Raw genomic sequence first — 19,326 nt, 5'->3', positions numbered from 1 at the left:
GGCTGCGGCTCCACGACGACGGGTGTGCGCGGAGCCGGACGTGCGACGATGCTCCGTGGCGTTCCCGTGCGGCGCGGCGGTGTGGGTTCTGCGGTGAGCGCCGGGACGCAGCGTCCGGGGCCCTGGCGGCGGGCGCTCTCGTGTCCGCGCACGTGCTCCCCGGTGGGCCCAGCCCGTGTGTGACGGCGGAACGGCCGGCCCGGCCCTCGTTTGCAGGCGGGTTCTGCTGACCTCCGGCGGGGGGGACGAAATTACTGTATCAGAAACCCTCACGTGTGGGAAACTAGAAGGCCTCGCAGTTATCTTTGTTGAGTTTGATGCTACAGGAAATAGAAAGGTTGGGACCAAGCCAGCTTTTTAGGTTTGTTGAGAATAACTGAAACACAATAACATTCAGACAGGAGTAAGTCGGGACACATATGTGTGTCCATGAAACCATGACTGTGAGCTTAATAATGACCTAGAAAACTCAGTTTGGAGTAAGGAATAAGTCATGAATGGAATATTGCACAGTATAATTCTAATTTCTTAGATACTTGTCAAGGACTGGAGCTCATTTCAGGGATAAAAATGTCCCCATGTTATAAAATACAAATAGATTTTACCAAGGAGATGCGGCAGGCATCGCTGCACAGCGGTAGAAGTTACGGCTACATTAACACATGGACAGAACCAGTGGTTATTCTATAACGACTCTTCTGTCAACCCCATGGATGATAATCTACTTCTTGAAGATTTACCTGTGAAGGAGGAAGCTGGAACACTCCTGGAAGTTACAGCAAGTTTTTATGACTTCAGAATATGGAGAGTTTTCTTATATAAGAGAAAAGAGTACGCTACAAAGGAAGAGAATGAGAAATTAAACCTACAAAAAAAAAAACAAACAAAACCAGAACTGTGGGAGAGTCAATTCATACATTTCATATAAATTTGAAATTATCCATAGTCTCCAACTAAGTAATTTTTCTCCAATATAGAAAATGTATTATGCATGGTCATTTTGAAATTGAAATAGGAGCAGTGTTGTTCACAAGGGGAAAAGAAACTTGAAACAGCCCCAGAAGTATAAACACCAGAATGGATAAGTAAATTGGGTGACCCCCAGCCTCAGAAGCCTGTGGGTGTGAAAACAGAAGGCAAACCAACGAGTGATGACCATATTCGGGGTAATTCTTTAATGCCCTTTCATGAAAAGCTAAAAAAAAAAAAGAAAGAAAAAAAGGCAGAGTTGAAACATTACTTAGTGCTGAACAATAGATGGCAAATCTATGAAGAATAACCTTAAAATTCACAATACTGGTCACGCCGGGGGTGGAAGGGAAAGGAAGAAAGGAGGACGCATTGGGAGTCTAATACCTGCCCAAAGTCTATTGAGGATCATGTCCAATCTCCAGAGTTCATGCAATATTAATACTTAAGATAGGACATACTTAATATTTAATACTTAAGTTGAGACATTTATGCAATGTTTTCAAAGTATGAGATAGCACACTATAAAAATTTAAAGAGTTTTACATGTGAAAAAAAGTACAATTTAAAAATACTATTTTATCCTAGGAGAGAAGAGACCAGCTATCTAGTTTTTATTTCAGTCATTTTGGAACTATTCACAAGCCTTTTAACTGGGTCCATTTAACTTGCCTCTGTATTCATTTGAGTCCAGGAGATTGATGATGGGCCCAGTCTCTAAAAAGAACAGGTTATATGAAATTAAACCATCACAGGTTTAACTTCACAGCTGCAGGAATTTATTTCCAACTGAAGAGAATCGAGCACGTATTAGTGTGTAAGCCAGGTTACCTTTGTATGCCTAAGGGAAGAAACAATGTACTTGAAATTGCTTCTCTTTACATAAACTCTGTATGTATGAAAACTGATAAAATTGAAATTTGGAGGGGGCAAAGGACATGATGCTAGAGGATGTGCTAGGAGAGAGTTTTAAGGCAGATCTCTAAATCGCAGGCTGATTCTGTTAAACTTTGTGTTCATTCAGGGGCCCCTGGCTGGTGCAGTCAGTTAAGTGTGGGATTCTTGGTTTCAGCTCAGGTCACGATCTCACACCCCTCCGCACACTCCACCTCTGCTTGAGATCCTCTCTCCCTCTCCCTCTGCCCCTCCCAATGAGTGCTATCTCTTTCTCAAATAAGTCTTTAAAAAACTTGTTCATTTATAAATAATAAACATATTAACCATGTTTTATTTTTATACATTATAAATCAAATGAGTAATGTGTTTTTTGGAGATTTTTCTTTATCTGACAGAGAGCAGCAGAGAGGAGCAGCAGCCAGAGGGAGAGGGAGAAGCAGGCTCCCTGCTGAGCCGGGAGCCACGTGAGCTGCGGGGCCCCGTGTGGGACTGGATCCCAGGACCCAGAGATCGTGACCTGAGCCAAAGGCAGACGCTTAATGGACTGAGCTACCCAGGCGCCCTGAGCAATATATTTTTAATGAGAACCCTCTTTTCTACATGCTATGTCTCTGAGCACTAATTTTTATGAAAGTGAACAATCCTTTTTAAAAACCATAAAACACAAATTTTTTCAACTTCATAAAGAAAATATGCAATAGCGTTTCCTTCCACCAGCTCTTAAACTGGCAAATATTTTCTTCACAGGGAAGCATATATTAAATGCACTAGGAATTTTGACTCAATCTGTTATGCATATTAAATTTCTGGGTCCATTCCAAGTTTATTTTAAGCTTTTGCTCTTTTCTTCTAAGAGTTAAGTGGCCCGAGGGATATCATAGCCGTTCACATTTCAAAGTCTCCAGCGATACACTAAAACACGGATCTGCGATTAATTTCCTTTTAGTGTAAAATGTGAACCTGAGCATTCTAATACACACATCTGGTAACTTGTGGTTGTTCTAAGCCCAGATTTAGGCTGCAGGGTTCCGATTTCCCGTGAGCTCCCAGCAACTCGTTGGCTGGACCTCCCTGATCTGAAGCAGCGGGTGAGTGGGGTGGGGCAGCGTAGACGCGGCCTCAGCTGTGTCAGCCGCCAAACATCAAAACGAATCCAGACCCTGCACTACACGTGGTGAAGTCACTGTCAAAGTCTGTGTTCTTAGAGAGACAGACCCTTGGGTCACCCTCCCGTCCCAAGCCAACCTCCGACTCCCGGAGGACACCAGGCCCTCCTGGGCCGTCCCGTCTTGTCCCAGCCCAGCCAGCCTCGGGTACCCCCCACCCCTCTCTGGACAAAGATGTGTTGCTCCATGGGGAAAAGGAGTCTGGAAACAGGCGGTGCCACGGAGCTGCGGGAAGACCCCCAAGTCCTCAAGGAATTAGAGCTACTTCTACTTGGAGACAAATGTCCCTCTTGTGACAGCCGGAAGAGGCCTGCCCCCTGTTCCACTCGTGCGGGATCGTCCCATCCGGGGCCCTGGGGTGTTGGGCCACCCTATTAGGAGGGCCGGGGCGGGGTTCGAGCACTGCCCAATCAGGGTCCGAGGGCCGGGAGCACTGTCCAGTCAGAGCAGGGGGCGGGCGCGCTCCCGGCCTCCCGGCCGGCGCGAGGCATTGGTGTGCGCCTTCCCCCCGCGGCGGCAGGTGTCTTCGGTCCGCGCCGCTCTCGCCTGCGCGCGCCGGGCGGTCACACGGAGGACGCCGGCAGAGCCAGGAGCGGCGCTGAGAGATGGTGAGTGCGTGGGGTCGCGCCGACACCGGGAGAGGCTGGTTCGAACAGGCCGGTGCCGGCTGGGGGTGGCCCGGGTTCCTCCCCCTCTCCCACCCCATCCAGGTGCTGACCCGAGTTTCCGCCCTTGGCCGCGGGGTGAGGTCCCGGCGTCCCGTCCCCTCCACGCATGGGTCTGGGTTCTCAGAGTGCCGGGGTGACCAGACGAGCGCAGCTGCCCCCGCCCGGGCGTGGGGGGGGGTCTCAGCCCCCGGTCGTTTCCCCCCAGAGGACAGCCGTGGGGCGCAGGCGAGGAGTCTGGGGAGACACGCTTAGGGCCCTGGGCTCGGAGCGATCCCCTGGCAGGTCCTTGATCCCTAAGTGACCGTCCAGTTCTCATTTCCTGGAGGGACTTTAGTGGTCAGGCGCGCAGATGCGGCTACCGAGGGGTAGAGGAAGGTTTCCTGCCCTCCGGGTTCTCAGGGTGAAGGAGGCAAAAGCCAAGGACAGAGAAGACCCACCCGGTCTGCCCGGGCGGCAACCTGCAAAGCAGAATGTGCCGGAGACCTGCCGTGGGGCAGGCGCCAGGGCGCTCCGGGGTGCTGGGAGGGCGCTCCGGGAGCATCTCGGAGAACAGGTGGCGACGGGTGCAAGGCCCACGTGGGAGGGTGGCCGCGCCTGACCCTTGAGTCATCGGTGGCTGTGTTCCCGTTCTGCGCTGCCCCTCCCTGGGTTTGTCACCTTGAAAAGATTTATTTGGTTATTCAAGCCCCAGGTTTTTCAGTAAATGCGAAATACACTTTACTAACAGACTTTGAAAGGTTAGATAAAATATTTGCAAAGTAACAAGGGAGGGGTCAATTTCAGGAAAAAAAAATTGAAAAGATCCAGTCTTAATATTGCGTTTGTCAAAAATTCTTTTTGTGTCTTTTTTTTTTCTCTCCTGGAGCGTGTGTGGTTAAGTTTCTCACATCTGTTGTTTTCTTTCTGGTGACGACAAATGGAATTCCGGAGCTTAGCCTTGAGGATGCTACTGGGGGAAAGAATCTAAGAGAAACAGAGAAACCCTCTCTCCCGTGATGGAAGTGTACAAACGAATGCATTTCCACACACAAAACGTTTGGCATATGAACTGGTGAATTACAAAGACTCACCAAAAATTCTCTTCAGCAGAATAGAATAATTCTATTTTGTCTGGTATTATTAGACCTCAGAGACTCATGCTAAATCCCGACGAGAGGTCGGGTGGGGATAGGGTCGTGCCCAGTGACTCCAAACTAAGTAAGGCCGGCCACGACAGCAGAAGGAGGCAATGAAATCGTTTCTTTCTGGAGAGGCTCTTCTGTGCCTGCGTCTCAGGCTGCCCACGCCATCTGGAGGAGGAGTGTGTGTGCCTAAGGAAAGTTGCAGGGCACTGAAAAATGTGTGTGTGTGGCTGGCGGGGATGCCCTTTCTGAGGTCGTACTTGCCACTTCCCCTCCTGGTTCTAAATAATACATTTGGGGCGGCCACATACGGGGGCGGTGCCCTCAGAGCCAAGTGTGTGCGCACTGAGAAAGCCTGTCAAGGTCAGACTTAGGGAAAGACTCTTCCCGGGTCTGTCTTCTAGAGAAAGAATTATGAATGTGCAAGTTCATTTGGGGCAGAGACTTAGACTGACTCCAGCCAAGAGTTTCCTGGCTACAGAGAACTGAAGCCCTGAGAGGGAGCATTTCCACCGGCTCGGTGCGGAGAAGAGGGCGTGTGGGACTCAGCGTCCATCCGTGTGTCTGCTCAGGTCTCCCTCTCCTCCGACTCGGGGGCCTGGCCGGCAGAAGGCTGGTCTTTCTGCAGTGAGGCCCTGGACCCCAAGCCTGTGAACGTTGTCACCTTCTGAATATGGTGCGTTTTCGTGGCGAGCAGCGGATGAGTGAGTGGCTTTATCTGAGCTGATGGAAATGTTTGGTTTTCTCTCATTCTGGTTCCTGTGTCAAATGTTGCCGCCGCATAACTCCAGCCTCCCTAAGCGTTTGGCCTTTTCATGTCCCTGTTTGAGTGTGTAAGACTTTTATTTTCTTGGGTGAGCAGAAGTGGACTGAGAGATAAAATAGAAGACAAGAGAATTCTGGAAGCATACATTTTTCTTCCTTTTTCGGTAAGATGTCCAGATAGGAGATGGCTGTATTTAAACTCAGGTTAATTTTTCACTTTTCCCATAATTTTTTATATGTGATTGTCTCTATAGAGTTATGAAATTTAAAATGTACTATTCCTAAGATGGTCTTTATTTTAACCGATATGAGGAAAGTTAGCTTTGGATATGCAAATCCTTGAAAATCATAGTGTGTTGAATGGGTTAGGTCCAAACCCCTAACATGTGAAGTATCCTACACATTTTTGAAAATACTCCCCACATTGAGGGGCTCCTTGGGGGTGCAGTCTGAGTCCTGGTGGCAGCTCAGGTCATAATCTCAGGGTCATGAGACTGAGTCCCGCCTCCGGCTCTAAGTCAGGCTCCCAGCTCAGCACGGAGTCTGCTTGAGATTCTCTCTGTCCGCATCTGCCCCCCTCACTCACTCTTCTCTGTCTCAAATAAATAAATATTTTTTTAAAAGAAAAAATACTCCCCAGTTTGAGATAGAGTGGAAACAATGACTATGTCACCTATCATTTTAGTTGTAAAGATGTTTGAGATATTTTACATTTCACGGTTTACACTGTCATAAACTTTAGTTTTCAGGGAGCTGTTAACCTTAAAAATGAATGTCACTTTACCAGCAAAAGTGGGTTTATTCAGAACTAGCAGAGAATTGTAATTTGGGACATACAAGCTACAGCAACACCATAGGCATGTCCAACAAACAAAGGAGAGAAACATTATTTTTTATAGAAGGAAGAAGTTTGGATGGCTTGCTTGGACAAAAGCCCACTGCACAAAGGGGGATGAGAATTTCTCTGAGTTCTGATGACAGTTTTTCTTGTTGAATTATAGGGCTAGTCAATTTCTTTTCTCTCTCTCTCTCTTTTTTAAAGGATTCTCCATTCTGGGGCACCTGGGTGGCTCAGTGGGTTAAAGCCTCTGTCTTCAGGGGCACGTGGGTGGCTCAGTCGGTTAAGTGTCTGCCTTTGGCTGGGGTCGTGATCCCAGGGTCCTGGGATTGATCCCCACGTCAGGCTTCCTGCTCAGTGGGGAGCCTTCTTCCCCCTCTCCCATTCCCCCTGCTTGTGTACTTGGTCTCACTGTGTGTTTCTCTGTCAAATAAATAAATAAATAAAATCTTTTTAAAAGGGGAGCCTGGGTTTCTCAGTTGGTTAAGCCTCTTTCTTCGACTCAGGTCATGATCTCAGAGTCCTGGAATCGAGCCCCACATCGGGCTCTCTCCTCGACGGGGAGCCTTCTTCCCCCCTCTCTCTCCCTGCCTCTCTGCCTGCTTGTGACCTCTGCCTGTCAAATAAATAAATAAAATCTTTTTTTAGAAAAAGGATTCTCCATTCTTATTTTTTTATTTTATTTTAAAAAATGTTTGATAGTAGGCTCTACACCCAATGTGGGGCTCGGGCGCATAACCCTGAGATCCAGAGTGTCAGGCTGTACTGACTGAGCCTGCCAGATGGCCTGGGGGTAGTCGGCTTCTTCTGGGGGACGCCTTGGACATCTCTTCCTGCCAGGAGCTGTGATGACCACCCTTCCCCGTAGGGTCTGCTGCCCGAGTGTGTAACGAGAAGTCCTTCTTGCAATCGAGGTGGAATGGGCTCCCCCTTTGGGCTGGCCAGCTCCATCTGATTTTCTTTTTTTCCTTTTTGGGCTTTCCTTCTTTCTTTTTTCATTAATTATTATTATCTTTTCTTCCAAGTCTGTGTTACTGAGGCTTACCTTTATTCATTTTCACAGGATTAAATTTTTTAAAAAAGATTTTTTTTATTTGACTGACAGAATACAAGTAGGCAGAGATGTAGTCAGAGAGAGAGGAAGGGAAGCAGGCTCCCCACTGAGCAGAGAGCCCGATGCGGGGCTCAATCCCAGGACCCTGAGACCTGAGCTGAAGGCAGAGGCTTTAACCCACTGAGTCACCCAGGCACCCCTCACAGGATTAAATCTTAAAACCACAGGGAAAAATGGTTCCCAAATAAAAAGAAAAAGTGTTAAAAAGCAAAATACAGGAGCGTGGTGCGGGGGTGGGGGTGGGCTCCGTCAGTTGAACGTCAAACTCTAGGTTTTGGCTCAGGTCATGATCTTAGGGTCATGGGATTGAGTCCTGTGTCGGGCTCTGTGCTCAGTGTGGAGTGTGCTTGGAATTCTCTCTCTCCATCCCCTTTGAGTGCTGTCCCTCTGTGTCTAAAATAAATAAGTAAATAAATAAGTGGTTTTTTAAAAAAGCAAAAATATAACTTATATAGATTTCTCTTTATGTGAAGTTAAATAATGTACATAAAGGTTTAAAAACCCTGCAAAACATTGCAAATCTAACAGAGGACAACTTCCTGCCAGCATATCCTGGCCCGTGCCAGCCCTACCCCAGCCACCCTCAGACAACCAGTTTGAATAATTTCTTGTGCGTTTTTTTTAAAAGATTGTATTTATTTGTCAAAGAGAGAGAGAGCGAGAGCGAGCACACAAGCAGGCAGAGAGGCAGGCAGAGGCAGAGGGAGAAGCTGGCTCCCTGCCAAGCAAGGAGCCCGATGTGGGACTCGATCCCAGGACACTGGGATCATGACCTGAGCCGAAGGCAGCGGCTTAACCAACTGAGCCACCCAGGGGCCCCTTTCTTGTGCATTTTTTTCAGTGTTTCTTTCAGCAAAATGAAACAGAAGTGCAAACACATTTCTTTTGTTATAGGAAAGTAGTATGATGTACACGAGGCAACGTACTTTTGCTCATGTGATGGTCCTGCAGACCTTTTCATATAACATCAGATATCTTTGATTTTCAAATTTAAGCAACCAGTTCCCTCTAATTAGGCACTCGATCTGCACTGAATATTCTTCTACCCAGGTTTGTTAATCAGGACTGACTTTTTCTCATATTACACGGTAAGCAAACATACAAGTGTTATTTTCCAACCTTGATTAATGCTTTAACTTTTATGGTGAAATCTGCCACATTTAGAGAGCATATACAGGTGTGTGGGACATCCAAACTCAGCCACAGTGTGAACAGCTGTGAATTCGCCACCTGGATTCCTAAATAGGCCGTGGGTAGCTGTAAGTCTCCCGACATGACCCTCCCCGAACACACCACCGTCTTGTCCCACCGATGACCACTGATTGTTTCTTTGCTTGATCTTCATACCTTTACCTATTGTGATTTTTTTTACTAAGCAGTGTTCTGCTTCATTTTACTTCTTTGGGCAATTAACAGAATTGCACCGAAAAGGCTTTCCTATGGTTCTGTGCCTCGGTCTGTTTCGTGCGTGCTTCTCTCCAAAAGCCGTATTCTTTCAATTTGTTCTTCCATTCCAGTGCTTGCGGGGCTTGGGTTTTTCAAGTTTGTCTTTGGCTTTTGTGAAAAATGCCACTTCTATGGAGTCTTGTTTCAGTGCCCAAGGTCATATGTGTAGTACATTTGCCCCATACTGGAGGAAAATCTCTTCATTGTAGATCATAGCCAAGCTCAAATTTATGCCACATCCAATTAAGTGTATCAGTTGATTCTGCAAACATGCACACATAACTGCTTACTTCTTCTATGTGACCTTTAACACCTGAGATTATCCAGTTTCGTGATTTCTCCCCTTCTTGGCTTGAAATGGGATCTGTTTGAGATTTTATTTAGCTCATTACCAATGAGGTTGACTCTTTTTTTAAAAAAAAATATTTTATTTTTTTATTTGAAAGATGGAGATCACAAGCAGGCAGAGAGGCAGGCAGAGAGAGAGGAGGAAGCAGGCTCCCCGCTGAGCAGAGAGCCCGATGAGGGGCTCGATCCCAGGCCCCTGAGATCATGACCTGAGCCGAAGGCAGAGACTTAACCCACTGAGCCACCCAGGCGCCCCGACTCTTTTTTCGTATATGTTCTTCCATCTTTTGTGGTACATGTTTAATCATTTTCCTATTTTTTATTCATTTGTTTGACCCTTCATTTTTACTCTGCACACATTTTTATATTTGTATATGTTGTAAATATCTTTATCTCAAATTGTGGTTTGCCTTTTCATTTTCTTAATTTTATTTTTTTTAAAGATCTATTATTTGAGGGGCATCTGGGTGGCTCAGCTGAAAGGGTCCGTCACAAAAGGATGAGATTGATACAGAGCGAAGGTCAAGCAAAGCTTTATTTCACGCCAAGCATCGAGAATCAAGCTGACTGGCCAGGGCCAGCTCTTGCAAAGAGGCGACCCCTCCCAGTCTCACAGACTAACTTTTATAGAGTAAAGGCCATGGGGTTGAGCCTGGCCACACATAGGTGGCCAACTGAATTACAATTCACCCCATGATAGTTACTTAATTCAGCCTATGACCTTGGCTGGAATCGGCAGCTTTGCCTGGTGCCCAAAAGGCGGGGCTCACACTCCTTGGCAGGTCATACGTGCGCTTTCCCTTGACTGGACGTTTCCAGCTGGCCTGGCTCCTCCTTGCCGGGCAGGGAGGTCATACGTGCGCTTTCACTGATTGGACGTTTCCAGCTGGCCGGACACGTCCCTGTATGCGGGCTCCGTTGTCAGGGGCCGGCCAGTCCTATTTCACCAGTTCTAGGTCTGAGCGCTTTCCTCTTGCGGGGAAGGGGCAGGTTCAATCCAAGTTTACTGCCTAAACAACAAAATGGCTCGCTCTGGCTAAGTAGTACTCTGTGAAAAGGCAGGGATCACACAGGAAGGCCACAGTAAAAATGGAGAGAGAGATAAGTTCAATGTATTAATGTCTTAAGACGATGATACAAAAGTGGGCGCCTAGGGGGCTCAGTCGTTAAGTGTCTGTCTTTGGCCCAGGTCATGATTCCAGAGTCCTGGGATCGAGCCCCATATCAGGCTCAGTTAGCGGGAAGCCTGCTCTCCCTCTCCCATTCCCCCTGGTTGTGTTCCTTCTCTTGCTGTGTCTTTCTCTGTCAAATAAATAAATAAAATTTTTTTTAAAAAAAGGAGTATGATACAGAGGGTACCTGGGTGGCTCAGGTCAGTTAAGTGTCTGCCATTGGCTCAGGTCATGATCTCAGGGTCCTAGGATCAAGTAGGATGTTGGGCTCCCTGCTAGCTGGGAGTCTGCTTCTCCCTTTCCCTCTGCTGCTCCCCCCCGCCCCCGCTGCCCTGCTCATGCTCTCTTGTATGCACTCTCTCTCTCTCTCAAATAAGTAAATAAATAAAATATTTAAAAAGAAAAGATTATGATACAGAAAATGAGTGTGGACATAGATTAGATGTGGGGAGACCAGTGAATCTTGTTTGAACTTCTGGTGAATTTGAGTCCACTTTCCCTGTGTTGTCCATGTCACCCGCTTTCCTACGATTATGTGGTTTGTTGTAGGACTCAGTGGTTTTCGAGGATGTGGTTGTGGACTTCACCCAAGAGGAGTGGGCTCTGCTGAATCCTTCTCAGAGGAAGATCTACAGAGATGTGATGCTGGAGACCTTCAGGAACCTGGTCTCAGTAGGTAAGGAGGTATTCATCCTTCACTTAATTATTTAGAGACTAAGTATGTATTCATTAAGCCTATTTCAAGATTTGGACTAAAAAGGAGTACACATTGATAAATAAAACAGGCTTGATCACAGCTATCATGGATGTAGAATCTAACAGTTTCTCTGTGACAGTAAAAATCTACGTATTAACCTGTATTTTTCTATCTATCTTCTTTGAAATAGTTAGGGTCCTTCAGTGTCGTCAGTCTGGGTATATATTCATGAGTCACTTTGTGGGTGTGGAGAAGTTTGTTGTTTGAAGTCTTGTGGGTTTTCTGTGCATATGAAATTGCCTCCAGGGGCTCCTGGGTGGCTCAGTGGGTTAAGCCACTGCCTTCGGCTCAGGTCATGATCTCAGGGTCCTGGGATCGAGTCCCGCGTCGGGCTCTCTGCTCAGCAGGGAGCCTGCTTCCTCCTCTCTCTCTGCCTGCCTGTCTGCCTACTTGTGATCTCTCTCTGTCAAATAAATAAATAAAATCTTTAAATTGCCTCCAGAGGCACCCAGGTGGCTCACTTGGTTACATGTCTGCTTTCGACTCAGGTCATGTTATGGCCCTGGGATCAAGTCCCGCCTCAGGCTCTCTGATCTGCAGGGGCCTGCTTCTCTCTTTTCCTCTACCTGATGCTCCCCCTTCTTGTGCATGTGTGCTTTCTCTGTCAAATAAATAAATAAAATCTCTTAAAAAATTAAGATATAAATTGCCTCCATTTTGGCCTCTAGTGCATTATTTTTTTTTAAAGGACTTTATTTATTTGACAGAGAGAGAGATTATAAGTGGGCAGAGAGGCAGGCAGAGAGAGAGAGGGAAGCAGGCTCCTTGCTGAGCAGAGAGGCTGATTCGGGACTCAATCCCAGGACCCTGGGATCACGACCTGAGCCGAAGGCAGCGACTTAACCCGCTGAGCCAGCCAGGTGCTCCCCTCTGCTGCCTCTTAATAATGAAGTTTTGAAACAGCTAAACTGAATGTATTTCTTTGCTCTCAGGTGCCTTCCTGATAAGATTTGTTCACTGTTTTGTTTTAGATGATGAGACTCAATTTAAAACCACTGGGTCCATTTCTCAGCAGGATAGTTTTGGAGAAAAATTATCCAATGAACAGAAAATAGCAAGATTCACAAAAAATGATTTCTGGACCTCCCTTTTTGGAGAAAATTGGGAAGACCAGTGCATTGAAGATAAACACAACAATGAGGGAAGATATTTGAGGTGAGTTGCACTTTGGAGAAAACACAATAGTCCAGTAGAGAATCTTACTATTTCATGAAATAATAAAAAAAAAACTGATAAAACTTGCTCCAGATTTGTTTATTCACAAATCATTCCTTCCTTTTTTTTCTTCATGTGACTCAGACATTGAGCATTGGAAAGATAATTCAGTGGGAAACAATGATCAGGGAACCGTATGTGAGAAACACTGTTGTAGTACTAGGCTGTGCTTAATCCCATTCCCAAAGCAGCTAGTTTTTTCCACTTTGAAATAATTCAAACATGACAGAAGACCTGTATTTATGGGGTACCTGGGTGGCTCAGTGGGTTAAGCATCTGCCTTCAACTCAGATCGTAATCCCAGGGTCCTGGGATTGAGCTTTGCATCAGGCTCCCTGCTCAGTGGGTAGCCTCCTTTTCTTTTTCTCTCTGCCCTTCCCTGCCATGGTACTCTCTCTCTCTCTCTCTCTCTCTCAAATAAGCCGATAAACTCTTAAAAAAAGAAAGCCTACATATATATATATAGAAAATGGTAGAAATATAATCCTAGCACTCATTAACAAATATTAATAGTTATGAATATACAAAACATTAACAATGTCCCCCCATTTTTTTTTAGCAGAAGTCATATAGTGGAGAGACTCTGTGAAAGTAGCAAAGGTGATACATGTGGAGAAATTGTCAGCCATCCTCCAAATACTAAGCTGTACAAGAAAACTTCCAGTGGAGTAAAACTGTATGAATGCAGTCAGTGTGGAAAAGTCTTCAGGCATCGTTCATCCCTTAAGAGGCACAAAAGGAGTCACACTGGATGCAAACTTTACCAATGTGAGGAATGTGGGAAACCGTTCAGTTGTTCTTCATACCTAAGGAATCATGTGAAAACTCACAGTGGAGAGAAACCCTATGCATGTCAGCTTTGTGGGAAAACATTTATTCGTTCCCATTCCCTCACTGGACATATAAGGAGTCACACTGGAGAGAAACCCTATGTGTGTAAGCAATGTGGAAAAGCCTTCAGTTGCCCTAAATCCTTTCGAGTACATGTGATGATGCATAATGGTGGGAAACCCTATGAATGTAAGCAGTGTGGAAAAGGCTTTAGCTGTCCCAAATCCTTTCGAGTACATATGATAATGCACACTGGAGAGAAACCTTATGAATGTAAGCAGTGTGGGAAAGGCTACTGTTGGCTCACATCCTTTCAGAGACATGTGAGAATTCACAATGGAGAGAAACCCTATAAATGTGAAAAGTGTGGGAAAGCATTTGGTTGGCCCTCATCCTTACATAAACATGTCAGAATGCACACCGAGGAGAAACCTGCAAATGCAAACACTGTGGGAAGGCCTTCCGCTGGCCCCCATCCTTCCAAAAATGTAAGAATGCAGACTGGAGAGAAACCCTATAAGTGTGAAAAGTGTGGGAAAACATTTGGTTGGTCTTCGTCCTTGCACAAACATAACAGAAAGCACATTGGAGAGAAACCCATAAATGCAAGCCATGTGGGAAAACTTTCAGTTGGCCCTCATTCTTCCAAAAATATAAGAATGAAGACTAAGGAAAAACCCTTTAAGTGTGAAAAATGTGGGAAAGCATTTGGTTGGTCCTCATCTTTACACAAACATGTCAAAAAACACAGTGGAGAGAAGCCTGTAATTGTAAGCAATGTGGAAAAGCCTTCAAATGGCCCTCATCCTTCTAAAACAGTAAGGATGCAGACTGGAGAGAGACCTCATACCTGTGAAAAATGTGGGAAAACTTTCAGTTGCCCCCAATCCTTTCATAGTCATGAGAGAACTCACAGTCAACAACAACAAAAAAAACCTTGTAAGTAACGTGAGAAAACCTGATGCAAATTAACTCGTCTAAAACAGTTTGGAAAATCCACACCAGAAGAAAAATCGTGCAAAAGTTACAAAGATGGTATTACTCAGTATCTCATCCTTAATGGGACCTCTAATTTTATATTATATTTTTAAATCGTTCTGTAAGTGTGGAGCCTTTAGGCTAATGTAACATTGATATTTGTTTAGATTTTCTTACTGGCCCAGTGTGTTCCAAATTGGGTATCACTTTCCCATTACATATATTCTATCGTATTCTCATCCTGAGAGAAACTATGACTTTTAAAGTTGGCACTTCTTTGTTTACATAAGGTATGTATTCTCAGCACCTTTTTTTTTTGCCAGAGTTTCATTATTCCATTTTGCTTGGTTCCAATTTTGTAATTATATAAATTGGCAGAAATTTGTAAGTATGCAGTGGTCTTGAAAGAATATAATGTCATATGAACTATTATTTCCATCTGCTGCGATATGCTCTTTGTCCTGGTTTCTGGTTAGGAAGTTGACAATATGTTTCAGTTAAGAAGAGAATGAAATCTAGAGGTGTAGATGGTTCTGCTGGATTGTGTTCTGTCAACATAGGTAAGGCTAGAAACTACATTTCCCAAGAGGCCTTCTCTATATGGTTCCATGATAGAATTCCATAAGAGCCCAGCTTGCATGAGATTTGGAAGAAGCAATTTTCAGTTTATTGAGCCACCACCACATAAGGAGATAGAGAGATGCATGGGGACTTGGTGGGCACCATCTGCAGCATATTTTCCTGATTGCTAGTCTTGCCAATCAAAAGTATCCTCAAGGGGCGCCTGGGTGGCTCAGTGGGTTAGGCCGCTGCCTTTGGCTCAGATCATGATCTCAGGGTCCTGGGATCGAGTCCCGCATCGGGCTCTCTGCTCGGCGGGGAGCCTGCTTCCTCCTCTCTCTCTCTGCCTGCCTCTCTGCCTGCTTGTGATCTCTCTCTGTCAAATAAATAAATAAAAATCTAAAAAAAAAAAGTATCCTCAAAATACATAGCAACTGCATGAATTCCATTTTGTCAGAGGGGTGGCCTTTCACAGACACCCTACCAGCTTTCCCATCACGGAGGTACCTCCGTGGTTAGATGTCCACAGCTTATATTTTCCCAAAAGCCCTATACTGTTCACCACGCCACTGGTTAGGATGTCACGGCTGTTGATATTACCTAATGCTCTGACCTCTTTTCTCTAGATCTTAACATATTCGAATAACATATGATTCATATGGTGAACACCTCATTCTCTTATTATTTCTTATGCTTCTGTGTTTCTGATTCCAACTAGAACAGATGCAATGGAGCATCCATAACAACATACGGGGCGGTGTTTCCCTGTAGCGTCATTGAGCAGCTACACTTACCCAGTATTCCTGTGAAATAAACAAGCACTACTGACATATTGGGCAGACAGTGTGGGTTTTCTGTTACTCAGCACTGAATACAACCCCTCTGGATATGTTGTTATTAAGATTGAGTATGTGTGGTTGGACACAATGTTTACTTTTTTGGTTGAACAAATGCTGTGTTTCTGAGAAATAGTCTATTAACTGTTTTCATATGAGTTATGTACTTTATAAATGTATAAAATATTTCTGAAAAATATCCTATTAACTGTGTTTTCAAATGTATACTAATTTACTTTACTCTTTAATTTATGGAGACTTGGGGCGCCTGGGTGTCTCAGTAGGTTAAGCGACTGCCTTTAGCTCAGGTCATGATCTCAGGTCCTGGGATCGAGCCCTGCATCAGGCTCTCTGCTCAGCGGGGAGCCTGCTTCCCCCTCTCTCTCTGCCTGCCTCTCTCCCTACTTATGATCTCTGTTTGTCAAATAAATAAATAAAATCCTTTAAAAATTATGGAAAATTATTAAAACATTGCAACTATCACCTGTCAAATCAACTTTGTGGCTGTGAATTTAGGAATTATACATTCTGAGTCAATATTACCAGGTGCATTCAAATCTAGACATTTTTCATGCTAGAAAATTTTATTTTGTATACTGCTGCAGTTTTGTCAATATAATTTCTTATTCATAATAGTAAAAACTCAATAGTTTAAGCAATTAAATAGTAAATAAGTCTAGCAAATGATAAAAAAATATTCTGTTGAGACAGTATTTTAAAAAGTCCATTAGATAATATAAAAGTGGAGTGAAGTAAAATATAAACCATGACAAGGCAGATAAAAGGGGATAATAATGAAGGATAGAGACCTCAGTGAAGTCCCACATCAGGCTCCCAGCTCCATGGGGAGTCTGCTTCGCTCTCTGACCTTCTCCTCGCTCATGCTCTCTCTCACTGTCTCTCTCAAATAAATAAATAAAAATCTTAAAAAAAAAAAAAGAGACCTCAGTGAATGGGAATATCATTGATTCATGTATACTTACCCCACCTAATATGCCTTAGACCCTTTCTGGAACTATTCAAAAGTGTTCATAAATAGTGGGCTGTAATATAGAAATAATTCCCCACTCGTGGAATTAATAGTAATTATTTCCCATAAAAGTGAAGATGCAGTTTAGCCACAACTTTGCAATGGTTAAGCATTTTAGGCATGTCATATATGTTTATGAGACTGGACATGGATATTTGGGATCAGACGGTTCCTATGAATTGGAAGCACAGTGTATAGATGTTTGTATTTAACATCCTTGTGAAATATTTTGAAATGGCCTCATATATTTCGTAATATCATTTTGGGGCTCCTACACATTGACTGACATTAGTTCTGCAGAAAATCAGAGTTCCTCGTAATTTAGGGAAACTTATGGTTATCCATACAGTTCTAACCCCTCAATGAGCAGAGCGATATCTATGCAGGTCCACTGCAATTTCCTAACAGAAGCAAGGAGAAGAGGTATGCGTGGTAAAAGGGAAAACTACCCAAAGAATAAGTGAAGTAAGCTGCAGACTAGGGGTATCCTTTTGAGTGACATCCAAATTTATTAGACAACCTCACATAGGGAACTTTTAAAAGGATTTTATTTATTTGAGAAAGAGAGAGAGAGTAAAAGCACTAGCGTGCATGCAAAAGCAGAGACAGGAGGAAGCAGACGCCCTGCTGAGCAGGGAGTCCAACTCAGAGCTCGATTCTAGGATGCTAGGATCAAGATCTGAGCCGAAGGCAGACTCTTAACTAACTGAGCCACCCAGGCACCCCTAGGGAAAGTTTTTTTTTTTTTAATTAATTTTTTTTTACCCCTAAGGAAAGTTTTAATAACCATCTATAGCAGGAGAACTTGTAGGCTTTTGTTTTAATAATCCACAAAGCCCAAAATGTCCATTTTGCTTGTTACAGGTATTCTTTCCGCATGCTTAGACTTCCAATACATATTAGGAAAGAAAAACATAACAGCACTGCATTTAATTAAGAGGCAAATGAAGTCCAGTCTTCATCCGTTTCTCATGTCAACTCTTGTTTTCACAGCACAGCAGAGATTAGTGTTATTGCATGATCCTTATTACCTCATTTGGTCACTTCTCCCAACGTCCTTCCAGTAGTACAAGTGACAGAAGTCAGGCATGTAAGCAGGGTCCTGTGTAAGCTTATGCACCCAATAATGGTGCACAATGATAATGGAGCCTCTCTATCTTTTAGGCGTAATGTGTGCTACCACCTGTACTGGCCACTGTTGGAAATTTGAAATCTCCCAATTCTGGAGGACGAGTACACAATTTTCAAAATGTAACATTAAATTTTAAACACAGGATTGAAGGGGCACCCGGATGGCTCAGTTGGTTAAGTGTCTGCCTTCAGCTCAGGTCATAATCCCAGGGTCCTGGATCGATCCCCAGCTTGAGCTCCCTGCTCAGTGAGGAGTCTTCTTTGCCCTCTCCTTCTGCCCCTCCCGCTGCTTCTTCTCTCTCTCTCAAAATAAATATATAAAATATTTTCTAAATGAATACAGTATTCAAAAGACTACATTTTTATGACATTCTGGAAAAAGTAAAGGTATAAGGAACTAAAATAGATCAGAGGAGTAAGAGTTGGGGGAAGTTTGTCTACAAATTTTGTTTTCTTGGGAGAATGGAGTGTTCTGTATATTGACTATGGTAGTAAAAGTATGAATTTATGAAAAACCACAGAACTATACTTAAAATGGCCAGTTTTATTCTTTTTAAATAAATTATTAGAAAACAAAGAAGCAAAAATATCTTATTAACTAAAGGAAAATTTAAACCCACCCACATCTTTATTCTTCGGCGAGTAATAACAGTGCTCTCCACCTCCTAGAGACTTGTGACCCACCAGGCCTTTCTTGGGACTTGCCTGAATTAGAACACACTCCAGGGTCACACTGTCCACACCTGAGTCACACTACCTGAGGGAAGTGAGAGGGAACCAGCAATAGGTCTCAGGATTCACACCATTGCTCTAGGGGCCAAAACTCAGGGAATGCTGTGGTTTAAGATTCAAAAGTAATTCCAGAGCATTCTCACGGATCCTCAGGGGGTGCAGGGGTGGAGGCATTTGGCCTGGCGGTGGGCATACACATTCGGTCCTGTCCTGAAGCCATCTGCAACTCAGTTCAGAGCACCTGACATCCAGGGGTCAAACCCGACCCTGATCCGCGCTGCTGCAAATTTTCGCTCCTGATGTACACTGGAGGTGCTCCGCCGTTCATCACCGCAGAAACTCCACATGGCTGCAACGAGAGTCCGAGGAAAGAGCGAGACGCAGCGACTCATATTCTTTCTCCGGAGCAACGGCTCCCCAGGAAACTCAGCACCCTACCCGCAGCCTGGCATCCTCGCCTTCGAACTGGTCAGAGCCTCAACCCTAGCACGTGCGCACCATACCCAGGAGGGCGCCACGCCCACAGCCATGCGCATGCGCACGCCCTCACGCCCGCAGTCCCACTGTCTCCTTCCTGTTCTCACCTACTGGCCCAGGCACGTCGCGCATGCGCGCCCTGAACGCCACGGGTTTCTGGGGCTCCAAACCCGAGCTCCAGGCGGAATCTGCAAAACCCTTCCCGCTGCAGACGGTATTCACTTCCTGACCGCGAGCGACGGCGGATCCCACGTCCTCCGGGGAAATGTAGTAC

The 19,326-nt window shown here is 44.9% G+C and overlaps 1 protein-coding gene across 1 annotated transcript; it reads left to right on the top strand.

The window, feature by feature from the left end:
• Window positions 1–437: 437 nt before the first annotated feature.
• Window positions 438–19,281, top strand: LOC122910269 (zinc finger protein 556-like). The gene is given in 7 exon segments (XM_044254921.1): window positions 438–443; window positions 11,054–11,180; window positions 12,233–12,416; window positions 13,039–14,069; window positions 14,072–14,117; window positions 14,119–14,246; window positions 19,172–19,281. Coding segments are annotated over 7 exon segments (1,632 nt in total).
• Window positions 19,282–19,326: the final 45 nt, after the last annotated feature.

The sequence above is a fragment of the Neovison vison genome, chromosome 6 (assembly GCF_020171115.1).
Source record: "Neovison vison isolate M4711 chromosome 6, ASM_NN_V1, whole genome shotgun sequence".
NCBI lineage: Eukaryota > Metazoa > Chordata > Mammalia > Carnivora > Mustelidae > Neogale > Neogale vison.
The sequence above is the reverse complement of the archived record's forward strand: the minus strand, read 5'-3'. Positions and strand labels throughout refer to the sequence as shown.